The sequence below is a fragment of the Myripristis murdjan genome, chromosome 1 (genome assembly GCF_902150065.1).
Source record: "Myripristis murdjan chromosome 1, fMyrMur1.1, whole genome shotgun sequence".
In the NCBI taxonomy this organism is placed as follows: domain Eukaryota; kingdom Metazoa; phylum Chordata; class Actinopteri; order Holocentriformes; family Holocentridae; genus Myripristis; species Myripristis murdjan.
In genome coordinates, this window is record NC_043980.1 from 34692110 (window position 1) to 34706486 (window position 14377).

General features: G+C 41.5%; 1 protein-coding gene across 2 annotated transcripts in view; it reads left to right on the forward strand.

The window, feature by feature from the left end:
• si:dkey-237i9.1 (SEC14-like protein 1) overlaps window positions 1-12538 on the forward strand; it is a 37892-nt gene extending 25354 nt beyond the window's left edge. For both annotated transcript variants that reach the window (XM_030082022.1, XM_030082106.1), the window contains 11 exons: window positions 559-832; window positions 1143-1252; window positions 1792-1981; window positions 2590-2678; window positions 3004-3074; window positions 3794-3965; window positions 4261-4395; window positions 4598-4732; window positions 5806-6057; window positions 7294-7472; window positions 9239-12538. In XM_030082022.1, the coding sequence (XP_029937882.1) occupies window positions 559-832; window positions 1143-1252; window positions 1792-1981; window positions 2590-2678; window positions 3004-3074; window positions 3794-3965; window positions 4261-4395; window positions 4598-4732; window positions 5806-6057; window positions 7294-7472; window positions 9239-9344 (1713 nt within the window). In that variant the 3' untranslated portion in view covers window positions 9345-12538. The remainder of the gene's footprint in view (window positions 1-558; window positions 833-1142; window positions 1253-1791; window positions 1982-2589; window positions 2679-3003; window positions 3075-3793; window positions 3966-4260; window positions 4396-4597; window positions 4733-5805; window positions 6058-7293; window positions 7473-9238) is intronic.
• Window positions 12539-14377: the final 1839 nt, after the last annotated feature.

Below are 14377 nucleotides of genomic sequence, written 5' to 3' on the forward strand. Positions count from 1 at the left end.
GGTCTTGAAGCATGCAGTAGAGCTGAAGGTTTGAAAAGGGCTCCTCAGGAATGTAAATGACCTTGTAGTTTTTTTATTATTATTTTTTAAATAAATATCTGACGGTGGTGACGAATATGTGGGACACATTTTGAGCAATCACAAAATAATAGTAAATATTGTTCAAAACCCATCATTTGTAGTTTTTAATACATATTACGATGTACTCTTTCATGTGGTAAATATATTATTCAATGACATTATTACTTTTTGTTGTTTTAATCAAGTTGAAATGATTATCTCCTATCTGAGGACAACTGGTTTTGTAGGCCATGGGCCAACATATAATCATTAAATTAATACAAATTAAAAATAAACCTATAAAAGAACCTTACAAATGTGCAAAGGACCCCCTGATTATGCCCTTGATTCTTTTTATTCATTAAAATGTTGCTGGGCTGCTGTGTCTGACTGCACTGCCATGTTTTTATGTTTTTTATTCCCCTTACATCTCATGTCCATAAGGTACCACTTCTGCTGTTCTCACCTTAACTCCTGTTCCTCTCCTCTTCCTCCCAGGGCAAGGAGATCATAGAGTTCTACCTTAAGGAGCTAGAGGACGAGGGGATCACACACGTCCCCCGTTGGACGACCTCCTCCCTCCCCCTACCTCCACCCAGGCCCACCAGCCTCACCACTAGCCCACCTGTCCTCCCCAAGCCACCAGTCACCCCCGCCATCGCCATTCCGCTCCCTGCCGACGCTAAGAACAGCGCCACTCAGGATGGCAACAAGGACGGCAGTGTTGTTCAGACAGACAGCCTGACAGAGAATCAGGCTGGCACTCCCGAAGGTCTGTGCCCACAGCGGGTGTCAGCAAGGCTATTGTCCTGATTTTGTAACAGTAATAATCCTTATAGGAAAAATGAAACCTGCATTAGTATAGCAATGCAACAGAACTTTAAAAAAACAACAACAAACTTTATAGCAAAAGCATAAAATATCATACATTTGTATAAAGAATTAGTGATATACTTTGAGTTTTTGCTTTAATAAAGATGTATTTCAGGCATTACATTGCAGTTAGTTGGCTCTACCTTGTACTGTTTGACTTAACTGTGATAATTTGAGATGCTGTAATATGTTCTGTTTGTATGTTGCAGACAAGCTGGATGCAGATTACATCAAACGCTACCTGGGTGACCTCACCCCGCTGCAGGAGAGCTGCCTCATCAGACTACGCCAGTGGCTGCAGGAAACGCACAAGGGCAAGGTATAACACACACACACACACGCACACACACACACACACACACTTAACCAACAACATCAAATGCATGCAGGAACATCACAGACATTCTCCAAACAATTAGACAACTTGCCCCACCATTGGCTTTGTGTACATAGAAGACATATTTGAATTGCACATTTTATGCATTATGCATTGTGAGGTTGTAAAATATTTTAAATTTGCCATGTTTGTAAATATGGGAGGAAAAGCATACTTGTATTTTGATACGTAAGAACCTACAAGTCAAAGATAAATCCTAGATTGTATCTTAATGTCCTTTTTATTTTCAATGAACTGAGGAACAGGCAGGAGGGCCACACTGAACAGCACTGAGCAATGTTATCTCATGAAGGCTTGTGGGGAAAAATCTTTATCAGTATTTAAATATCCAAATTTCTATTTAAAGTTCCCTTCCTTTTTATTTTGTTTTTCTCATCCCTTTGCTTCATCCTTTTTATTTTTTGCTTTTTTCCCCCATATACAAATAAACTAAAGCATAACCCACTTCTCTCACTCTGAAGATTCCTAAGGATGAGCACATCCTGCGCTTCCTGCGGGCCAGGGACTTCAACATGGACAAGGCCCGGGAGATCCTGTGCCAGTCTCTGACCTGGAGGAAGCAGCACCAGGTGGACTACCTGCTGGAGACCTGGACCTCGCCGCAGGTCCTCCACGACTACTACACTGGCGGCTGGCACCATCATGACAGAGGTAGGACGGACATTGGCTTTTGGAAGGACGGTGCTGAGGAGTTTGTGCAATGAGTAAAAAAACAGTACACTTTTCTGTCCAATATTCATCATTACATCCACACAGAGTCAGTTGAGTAGGTGGGCACACTGCAGATACAATGCATTCTGTCACTGTCTCACACACACCTACACATGTACACACCTGCATGCCAATGATTGATGCAGGTCACCTCAGAGCTGGCCTGACTCATGCTACCATCTGGAGGAGGATCTTGCTTCTCTGATTACCCACAGACTCAACTTACATACACACACACACACCAGCAACTTTAGCAGCCCACAGCCTTCAGCTAGGCATGTGAATTATATATGAGGCCAATTTGTCAGCTCTACTCTGTTACCCAAATACATCTCAAACACGCACACACACACAGGCTCACTCACACAGTTCCTTTTGGATGACTGTTTTTGATTTTATTTATTTCATCGGGACAGTGCAGTTAACATAATTTCACAATATTGCTATTCCTAATTTCTAATCCTTTGGCTTTTGAAAAAAAATGTCTAAAAGCCTTGTAGAATCTGGAGGCTGTAATGGATAATGTTGGTATTTATTTTTTCCTCCAGATGGTCGTCCTCTGTACATCTTGAGACTGGGCCAAATGGACACCAAAGGACTGGTGCGCGCTCTTGGAGAGGAGTCTCTGCTCAGACATGTATGTAACACCACTGCAGCACACTTCTAACTTAGTCTGTACGTGTCTGTGTGGGTTGGTCAAGGCACTGGTTAGTCATTTCTTGGTTGAATTACAGGTTAGCGAACAAATATATATCAGTGGCATGGCCATGTCTATATGGAACATGCACATCTTAATATTGCTTGCATGTAATTTTGAGGATATAGAAGCGTTAGTCTACTCTTGCTTTCAGTATGTGTTGCTCTGAATAAGCGCGTTGGCTGAATGCAAATGTGTGTGTGCGCTCATTGGTGTCCTTACACTTGGGTGTCCTTACACACCTTACACTATACTGTCATTTCAGGTGCTGTCCATCAATGAAGAAGGTCTCAGACGCTGTGAGGAGAACACCAAGGTTTTTGGCCGACCTATCAGGTAAACCACAGTACAGATCAGTACAAACTCCCATCAGTACCAGTGGTTTAAAAAAAATAATAAATAAATAAAATAAAATAAAAAAAATACCGCGTTGGTTATGTAACAGCGGCCAGCATTCCAGATGTTTTAACTCAAAATGTAGCGTGGGTGTAGATCCAAGGCTAAGAGGGAAAAATGACTTGCACAAGAAATATTACAGAAAAATACATTCTAATGTATGGCACACTTAACTTGGTGTGTTTATATACAGGCTGGACTACATTTCTTTGACACTCTAGCCTGTATATACCCAGATGGCATGTTTATCAGTACATCGAGTTTGTTTCACGTGTACCATGGAAAGAATGCAGCGGGTCCTTCTCTGGCTGCTCTGAGGCAGATGGCGATGGAGAGTGAGAGGGAGGGAATGGAGATGGTATCTGTCAGCTGTCAGCCATATCAGACATGAGTGAGGAGGCGGCTCGGAGAAGAGCCACACAGGAACGCATGCAAAGTGGGCTGTGAATGTGTGTGTCACGCCAAAGCCCCCGTACAGAGCGGATAAAGGGAGAGGGATATGGTGGTGGTGAGGGGAGTTGGAGTTGAGAACTTAGCAAGAAGCTCTTTTGGCTCTTGAGCCTCACTTTAGGATGATAGGTGCTAAGTGGTGCGAAAGAGGTCGTAGTGCGTGCTACATGTTTCTCTACTCCATAATTGTCTCCCTCCATCCTGGGCAGCTGCTGGACATGTCTGGTGGATCTGGAAGGTTTGAATATGCGTCACCTGTGGCGACCAGGGGTCAAGGCCCTGTTGAGGATCATTGAGGTGGTGGAGGCCAACTACCCCGAGACGCTGGGACGCCTGCTGATCCTGCGAGCTCCCAGAGTCTTCCCTGTGCTCTGGACACTGGTACGAAGCAGGAAGACAAGACTCATTCGCTCTAATGAGTCTCACACTCTCCACTTCCAGTACACAGGTCAAACAGTGACACGTGAGACCGATAACAAGCACACACATTGTGCTGTGCTCTTGTCCATGCTGGTTGATTGGTTATGTGTAAAGGTGTAAAGGATCCCTAAGGGATTTTTAGACCACAGAAATGACTCGCATGTGAAAAATATTTTCTTAAATTTTTTTTTTTTAATGATAAACCTCTCACTTGAGAGGAGGTTTCAAATTTCGAATTCTCTTCCTCTTTCACTAGGTAAGTCCATTCATTGATGAAAACACTCGCAAGAAGTTCCTCATCTATGCAGGGAACGACTATCAGGGTCCTGGAGGACTGGTCGATTACATCGATAAGGAGATCATCCCTGACTTCCTGGGAGGAGAGTGTATGGTGAGTGTGTTTGTGTTTGTGTGTATGATGGGATACATATATGTTCAGTGGTTGTCCTCTGAGACTGATAGATTCTGAAATTTTTCGAGTCTGTGACGTGATCTGCAACAACAGAGAAGCAATTGACACTGTAGAATAGCAACCACTTTGGGCTCTCCTTCACTGACCTCATTCTGTGCTCCTCCTCCTACTCTCTCTGCAGTGTGAGGTCCCAGAGGGCGGCCTGGTGCCAAAGTCGATGTACCGGACACCTGAGGAGCTGGAGAACGAGGACGTCCGCCTGTGGACTGAGACAATCTACCAAAGCGCTAGCATCTTCAAGGGAGCTCCACATGAGGTGAGGCCTGAGACAGAGCACCTCTGCTGGACGAGAGGAGAGAGAGAACGCAGTCTTTAGGCCTTAAGGGAACTTGGTAGGCAACAATATTGACATGAAAGATGGAAATTTTCACTACATCTCATTTTTAAGTCAAGAGTTGACAGTGAACTATTAGGACTGTTCACATTTATTATACACACTAGGTAAATGAGCGATTCCCTGTGTGCTCTAGACTGAATGCCCTAGTCTATGTCTTCTATTGCAGGTTACTTTTCAAACAGGAACATATGTATGCTTTCCACACTGAATTACATTGAGTGTACTGCCATCTAGTGGTTGTAGTTGGTAAATTAATGCGAAGTGGACTGGAAGTCAAAATACGGCCCAAATTTGGCATTGGCTTTGGAAAAACCCAGCTGCCCTCAGTGAGGTATTGGTAGTAGTCTTATGTAATTTATAACACAGGGAGAGACACCTGGCCATATGGATCCTCTGTGCTGGAAAATAGGCCTGATTTCAGGTTAATTATCTCATGACCTTCTAAACAGATGTTCACAATTTTCCACACACTGTTTCTCTTGGCATTTGGCCTTATACATCTAGACATTTAGCTGGCACTGATATTAAAATAAGCGTCAATTCCTTGATTACAGCCAGTAATGAGGAGTGTAAAGGTGTGTTCAGACCAAGCATGAAGCATTGTGGATTTGTGCGAATATGGCCATGAATTTTTCGCTCAAGTTGAAAATTTTTAACTGACATGAATATACAAGTGATTCAAGTGTTTGCATCATTCGCGACGTGGAAGTTCAAGTCATTCACATTGCGTGCCGCGAAGTCACGTCAGTTCTTGTCTTTGCCTTGACTTTATATGTAATCGAGCTGCATTAAAAACTTGCTTCGCGTGATGGCCATAGTGTCCTGACAGTACTGATGTAATTAGGGAATGATCATGAAGGAGATGAATGCAAGGATAAGAAATAAGAACTAAGGGTAAATAAGAGCTCCATTTGTTTCCTCCATTTTTCTGACATATCTCCAGTCATTGTTTCATCCCAACTCTTGAATATTTTTGCCTTTCCCCTACTCAGCTGCTTATCGAGATCATCGACGCCTCCTCTGTGATCACCTGGGACTTTGACGTGTGCAAAGGCGACGTGGTCTTCAACATCTACCATTCAAAGCGGGCCCCCCAGCCGCCCCGTAAGGACCCTCTGGGAGCCCATGGCATTACATCCCCAGGTGGCAACAACGTCCAACTGATTGACAAGTCCTGGACCCTGGGCCAAGACTACAGCATGGTGGAGTCTCCACTCACCTGCAAGGAGGGAGAGAGTGTGCAGGTCAGGAGTCACATCATCACTTTTTGTGTAATGGTTCCTTTTTTACAGCAATAACTTTTTGTATTGGCTTCTTGTCACAGGCTGGAAGTCACTCCTAAACCGGCCTGCAGGAGGCAGTGTTCATGAGTTATTCTTGCCCTCATGAATGATGATTTGGGCTTGACAAAACTGATCTTATCAGTGTAATAATTTTTGTATTTATCTTGGGGGTGTGACTATGCACACATGTGAAAACAAAATTGGAACCATAGCATTTAGGAAAAAAAATCCTAAATTAAGTTTTTTTTTTTTTTTTTTTTTTTATTGCTCAAAAATTCTTCATTCATAAGAAACTGAAACCTACAGTCATTGCCATGAATGAGGATATAACAATAAGCATCTTTGAAATTAACTGAATCACTTCTAACACCTGCACTGCCATCTAGTGGTCATATATCACAACTATACTTAACTTTTTTTTTTTCTTTTCTTTTTTCCTTTATGTAAAGTTACCACCTGGTACACATTTAGGAATTTTTCTACACACTCATATCTTTTATTATATAAAAAAAGTAATACTAAAATAATAATATTAGTAGTATTATTATAGTACTTTTTTTTTTTTTCAGGGCTTGACAATATATATTGATATTGTCACATGAATGCATTTATATAGTCTGGGATTTTGGATATTGTAAAATTGTGATACGTGGTGTCTTTCTTGGTTTTAAAGGCAGCATTACAGCCCCACCTGCTTAGCCATTATGTCTACATTTCCAGTGACCATATTTATCAAAAATCCCATGTGTTCAAATATACTCTGAAAGCACCTATAGATCTTTTCCACAGCGGCCATTCTGACATGAAATAGCAGGTACTCACAGCTGTTACTGATGACATTGATTAAGCCTCTCTTTGAGTGTACTAGAGTCTTTCCAATACGTGCAACAGCATGTTTTGCATGGCTTTATTAGACCTAAATGGAACAAAACCTCAATCAATGTTATTAGTAACTTGCTTTTTCATCAGAATGATCACTGAGAAAAAGATCTGTAGTCATATCTGCAGCATCATCACATGATCAATATCAGTGTATTCAGTTAAGATATTGCAATTATTTAATTTTGTTCACACTGTCCAGCCCTATTTTTTGTTTACATTTGGGAAAATTATATTGTCATAATTATTATGTTATGGCATTATTTCCTAGCCTTATTGTTGATGGGGATCACACTAGTTACTCTCTCCTCTCCCCAGGGCTCCCATATAACCCGGTGGCCAGGTTTCTACATCCTCCAGTGGAAGTTCCACAGCATGCCGGCCTGCTCTGCCACCAACCTGCCCCGAGTGGACGATGTGCTGGCAACCCTGCAGGTCTCCTCACACAAGTGTAAAGTCATGTACTACACCGAGGTGTTGGGCTCTGAGGACTTCAGGTTGGTAGCTGTGTGTGTGTGTGAGAAAGTGAGAGAAAGTGAGAGAGAAAGGAAAGAGCTCATAGTGTATGTATGTGTCAATATTTGCTATTTTAAGGTTGTTCATCATGTTGTAATAGTGCTTTTATTTCAAACATTGTGACTCCTCCTTTGTGACTCCATTTTCACTGTCTTTTTTCAGTTTTCCCCCTATGTCTCTACAACCTACCACATAGTGCCACGTATGACTTTTGATGCTTGAATGAATTGAATCTGTAATGTTGCAAAAAATTACTCTTTGAAAATAAGAGCATCATGGTATTTGTAGACCCCCGGTTAGTATAGGGATGCTTCCCTCCCTCTGAGACTCCTTTATCCACCTTTTTCTGTTCAATATGCTTCTGTTCTATCGCTCACAATCCCCTCCTCCTCCTCTCTGTCTCTTCCTGTGAAGAACGGCTTGCTGTGATGTGCAGAGTTTGTAAGTGGCCCAGTGTTTGCCCCTTTTCCGTTAGCACTAGCTTGTCATCACTGCTGCTTTTGGCTGCTAGTTTGCTCCCCCCTGCATAGCAGCCACGCCTCTATAAAGAGATGCTTGTTTGCATCTGTTTTTGCATATGGCTTTTGTTAGCCTTGGCTAACAGGATGCTGTAGCCTTTCTCAGTGCGCTTTACTTGCACTCGAAAGGATCCTGACACTGAAATTATAATCCAACTATCCGCTTGCTGGCCTCAGCCACCCAGCTTGCATGACTAATAATATCAGGAATCCAGGACTGGGCTGAGTTGAGCTCACTCAAACTCAAGTGATGTGCACTCACACACCTGAACCTCCAGTCCCAGAGGTACTTCCTGGCATCTGCCTATGTTTTTTTTTTTTTTTTTTTGTACAGCAATCCATTTGTACTACTAAACTACCAAATTTCACTTTGCTTTCAGCGCACTTGCTATTTCATCACTTTCTTTTTTTAAACAGACTGAGAGCATCATCTAACTTACCATACTAGTATTTAACACAATGTTTTGTGAATTGTTAAGAATACAACATTATGATATGGTATCAAATTTGATCATAGTGTTTTTTTTTTAATCTTTAAAACACCACCTTAAACTTGGAGATTACAAAATTTGCATATTGACTCTTTGCAATTGAAATTAAAACATGTGTACCAAGTTGCTTGATTATACCTTTTGCTAAATACAGCTAAGACACATTTATTTATGCAAAAGTTTAAAAAATCTTGTAGTGTTGACTCAGCTACAAGTAACAAAGCCTTCAGAAATTTTGTCAAAATATGCAGCGCAACCATAACACTAAATGCTTTTATGTTTTTCACCTAAAAAAGAGCACCTTGGCTTCCATTTTAAACAAATGGAGTCTGCCCTTCACTGTAGCAGAACCTTTATTCCCCCCTCCAAGTATTTTTGAAAATACTTGTACACGTGTTAAGCATTTTGATATCACAGTAAGTCAGCCGAATTGTAGCCTTGCTGGTTGGTCTGAAAACTAATTTCTGCCTGATATTCTATTGGTTGTTGCAGCCTGGTGTGCTACACAGAGTGAACCTCCCTCCTGTTGGTTTGATTTGGCTGCATGGTTTTGAATCTGCATCATGAGCATTGGACTGGATAAGAGCACGGACTGTGCACACAAAATGCATTCAGTTAGTCCAGAGGCAGACTGGGGTGGCTCAGGTTGTGCTTCTAAGTGCAGCTGAAAGAGAAGTGTTTAACTTTGTTTTCTCTAATTTGCTCCCTCTCTCCTCTTTCTATCCATCTCTGTCTCAGGGGTTCGATGACCAGCCTGGAGTCAAGCCACAGTGGTTTCTCTCAGCTCAGCGCTGCCACAACTTCCTCCAGCCAATCACAGTCCAGCTCCATGATCTCCAGGTAGAAACCAGAAGCAGAAGACTGCAACTTTGGACTACAATCCCCACAACCCCCCTCCACTGCCCTTATTATCAACCCAAGCCAACTGTCTCTGCCCCCTCCTCTTTGGACTCTGTATCCACTACACAGCCAGTCTCTGGAACTGAAGCATGCTTGCACAAACAGAAGACAAAGAATAAAATAATCTGCAGCAAAAAGAAAATACAAAGACTGTGTACAATTTAAAGGGCTGTTTTTTGCACAAAGGTCATGTATTTTTCTTGCCTGTCATCTCTGCTGGGCAGCCGGTTGAATCAGAACATTAGCAGAACGTTTTGATTGTTTGAGTCTTTTGTAGGGTGGAAGGCTAAATGCGGGGAGATTAATTTTTGCCTTTGGGGCGCTGGAAGCGGGAAGAAGCAATATTCTCATTTTGGGAACTGTGGGACCGGACGCAGAAACTGGAGGCTCTGTTACACACATGCACACATGCTCACAGACACACACACACACTAACATATACACACACACACAACAATGACCATAAACACATTATGTGCATCGGATGAAAAGACTGGATGTGCTGTTACATGCAAATGCCACCACACGCACAGATTCTTGATGACATGCAAAAATCTACAGTGTTTGCCATATTACCAGAGGGGTTTGTTTAACCTGGTGAACTGTTTATAGGTCAACTGTGGGTGGTTTGTGTAAACTCTTAATAGACCTGGGTCAGATATCATTTCCAAATTTGTTTTTCAGCAGCATAGAGTATCAGTATCAAGTGGGTGGCGTTTACTGAATTTACGGCAATACAGATGGCATCAGGGAAGTTGTCAGTCAGAGAAAAGGATACTAAAACGGATGCTCAAATGCTTTGTTTTGGCTGTCTGAACTTTCTGGCAGTCATGTTGTTGTCTTATGTGGCAAACCTCACCTATCTGTCTCAATAGGGCTTTATCAAACCATGAAAAGCTGTTTGAACATGCTATCTGACCCGGGTCGGACTCTTAGCGAGGTAATCCGCTAGAAGCAATAACAAGTTTGAATTTATACTGTGTGAAATATTTCTATTTATCATTAAGATGTATATGGACTGTGGAGAATCATGGGTGCTCAGTGCAAATGACCTTCCTGTTAAGGTGTGGACAGGCAGGCAGACAGGCAAACTGCTCCAGTGAACAATTTCTTTTTTAATGTAAACATTACTGCGTTGGTTTTGTTTATATTGCCATCACTTCAGGAGAGGAAGAAATACAATTTTCCAGTTGTTTTCCCAACAGAATTATCATCTTCATAAGCAGAATCCTCATAATCTGGATTGTCACTGGAATGGCCACAATCGGTTTGCTTTTTTTTATCCCCTGTCTGCAGGATTTTCAGGACACTGTAAAGAAATCAGGTTGTCAAGGAGATGCCTTGTCATTGAGTTGTGAATGTGCTACTGATTGGCTAGCGCTCGCTAACCAATGAAATGCCTGAATTCGGAGGATCATGATGTGGTGTGGGTCAAAACTGCCATTATTATTATTATTTTTTTTTTTTTTTTCTCAGAGTGATGTAGATTTAGTGTGCATTAAGGATGAATGTTGTTCTGTGATGAAACTTATCATTTGTCACTCCAACGTAATGATACTGTAAATGTTTTTGTGTGTGTTAACTGTTTTGGAGGTGAGTACTTGATGGAGTGATGCAGTGTGGTGTGTTAACTGCATGCTCACGTGGTGATGGGGTTTACATATGATTGGTTATTTAGGATTATGAAATGTTTTTAGCCACTTGAGAGCCATGTGTCACTACCATGTTAGCCTTTGTAATCATCAGTTAGAAATGTACCTGCATTTTTCTTTCTGAGGGTCACCTCCTTGGTAGATCAGCAGTTATGGATCGAATGATGTCGACATTTCTAAACGCAGTGTCTGCATACCGCTGTGTTTTTATACAAGCCGCGTGCCTCAGAAGCACCAGCGGCTACGAATGGATTGGAGTCCCAAAGGGCATACATTATCGTCTGTCTGAATTTGTTGATAGAATGGGGCTTTTTTTTCAAATTCCTGCATTGTAAGTGCTTGTCACACAGTGGTTATCATATGAATATACTGAATTAGCCTAAGTCTAAACTGCAATTTCCATCAATTGCTGATACACTTGAAAACGCAAAAGCAATGGGAGATAGGCAACACTCCTTGAACAAAGCAAGACCTGGAGTCAAACATCCATTCAGTGTTTGCTGGCCACCAGATGGTCTCAGTGGTGTTAACACAAGGCAACACATTGGGCTCTGTGGCTGTCTGAGGCTCCCAAAGGTTACCTCGCTGTACCTCTCGGCAAAAAGAAAACAGGTGTGAGGGTTTCCCCCTACATGGGAATCAACTTCCTGAAATCACTGGCCCCTTACCTGATTTTGTTTTTGCTATTGCTACATGAAAACAAGGCTTGTTTTTAACCATATTGAAAGGTAGAGGTTTAACGTTGATATCTGTGAGTTACTAATTGCAATAACATGAAATGCTTTATTGAGAAAAGGACCTCCTCAGAATGAGGGCTGTTGAGCGTGAATGATGGCGTGAAAGAGTAAGAATGAGTGTTAGAAACGATGAAAACATATGCCTGTAAATGTCTAACAGTCCCCTATTCCCTTTGGCAGGTGTATATACCTATTTGTACTATACCTTTTTCCTCTCTGAAGCATGTTTAGACCTACAGTGATTTCCCCTTGCCTGGCAATCCTTCCACGAGATCTCAGTCTTTCAGTCTCTTTCTTTCACTTTCTCCTTCGTACACTCCAGTTTTCCTTTCAGACACTTTATCTATGTTGTTTTAAAGCAGAGCGGGCATGTGCTTTGTAAAACCGGCTCACTAAGTTGAATATTGAAGCCATAGACATGAGGTGTGCTGTGTTTTTCAGTTCCATCTGTCACTACAAGCACCAGGAAACTTTCCACGGTCTGCCGTCACCTGCCTCCCTGTCTTTAACTCTTACAACGTCTACACTCTCGTCAAGGTCTCATTGACAAATGAGGGCTATAACTGTTTGTCTCTATCATCTGGCACATTTGTCTTTGTCTTTCTGCTTCTCCTTTTCAGACGGTTTTGCATATCTTCATCTCTTTACCTTGACGTGAATAATTATGTAAAAATGACTTGTTTGGATTAATGAGAAAATGGCGCCTTTACATTTTTTGAAAAGCATTAAACTTGAATTATGAGAAATAACGTTGCATCCTTGTGTTAAATTCCTTAAACACAGCACTCAACAATGTTTTTTTGTGATGTGCAAAGTAATGCAAAAACCCTTCCATACCACGGACGCCATGTGCTGATCATATGTCTGTCATTTGGCCCACAGATCCATGCGCTATATTGAATTTAATGGATGAGTCTTTTTCTCAAATGACACTCATGGTCAGTTATAGCAGCTGTTACCATGTTATATTTATTCCTGTACTTTTGCTTACTGTCATCAGAACTTACCAGACTACAGCTAAACAACTACAGGAGTCCTAATTGCACTCTGCCTCGAGCTGCCTTGAGATTTGAAAACCTTTTTGCTTATTTTCGTCTGTAATGTTGAGCTGGGATGATTCTGAATTATAGATTGTTCTTCAGTAAACCAGTGTCCCCTTTTGTTTTATGTTTTCATATCCAGGATTGTTGAAAATGAACCTATTACCAAGCTAGAAGTTAATCTAACTTGATACTTACTGAATCGCCTGCTAAACTTTTTTTTTTTTCAAGCTGAATTTTACTCTCTGACACTGACAGACGTTACTTTTCTAACTCACTTGAGTGTTTGTAACCCCATGGCCTGTTCTCTGTCGTCGTCCATGCTCAGGCTTTTTCCATCTTAACCATGATTCATCTGGTCCTTCATCTCATCATACTTCTTTTCTTTTTCCTCCTCACTGATTAGAAATGTAAGGTTATGTGTTGCTATTTTGCAGAGGGGTGTCGGCGTGCATTTGCACCTCTCTTACTTGTTTCTCCACTGCTTGGTTTCTTTGTTTTGCCCTAACATGATGAAACTGTTCAAAGGCTGTTCAAAGGCTCTCTCCTCTGCTCCTGCTTTAGATGCCTACTCTTTATTTTTTGCCAATCATTCAACATCCCTGCCCTTAAGCACTTTTTTTCTCCGTCTAATGGATCAGCAGTCAGTGTCTCTTCCCTCTGACGTTTTCACACCAAACATTTCATTATCCGTGCCTTCCCTCTCTCCTTTATCTTTCTTCCTCTATAGTTTGCACTTTGCAGATCATTGAGTGGAGCTTTTATTTGCAGTGAGGTCAGTGTTGTAAATGCATGAGGTGTTTTCAGTGGAGGCAGCGATGAAAATGCAAATATTTTTCGGGGTGAATTTTGTTCATCCATATTTTGCTCACCATCCATGTCTTTTTTTTTTTTTTTTTTTTTTAATTTAGTATTATTATTACTGGTGCCAAATCTGTCTGCATTTTCTCCTTTGGTGCTGTCACTTTGTCCTTGTTACAAGGCTCTGTCTGTCCAGTTAATAAGAGACACATCACATTGCAACAGGTGAATAGCAAAACCTCCAAATAAGGCTTGTTGATAAAATAAAGCATAATGGTTGTAACTGTATATCTCAAACTGCTATTCACTTCCAGATTGGCTGTCTATACAGAGGACACTCCTGTGATCAACTAGATGAAAACTGATGGCTACTTCCTGGCTCTTAATCGATATAGTTCTGCAGACTAAAATGTTGACTTAATACAATCACAACAAATATGCTTCATTTTCTTTCAGACTCTGGGTTTGCCTTGCTCTGTTTCTCCACACACCAGCTTTTGGTTTCCCCTCTCCTTTAAAGTTCTTGAACGCCAGCGGGGATGCTGGCGTCCTTGGCTAACATACTGTTTTTCAGAAGCTCTAGTGGGCTCAGTTTTAAAGCTGGAGAAGTTACTGGTATCACTGATATCTGAATGAAAGTGAGTTCCATGGGTACCCACAGGTCTCCCATGCTCACTTTATGTGAATCCAATGAACCTTGGGCCACAAACCATGCAGTTTTTTTGTATGCAGTCCAAATGTGTTCTT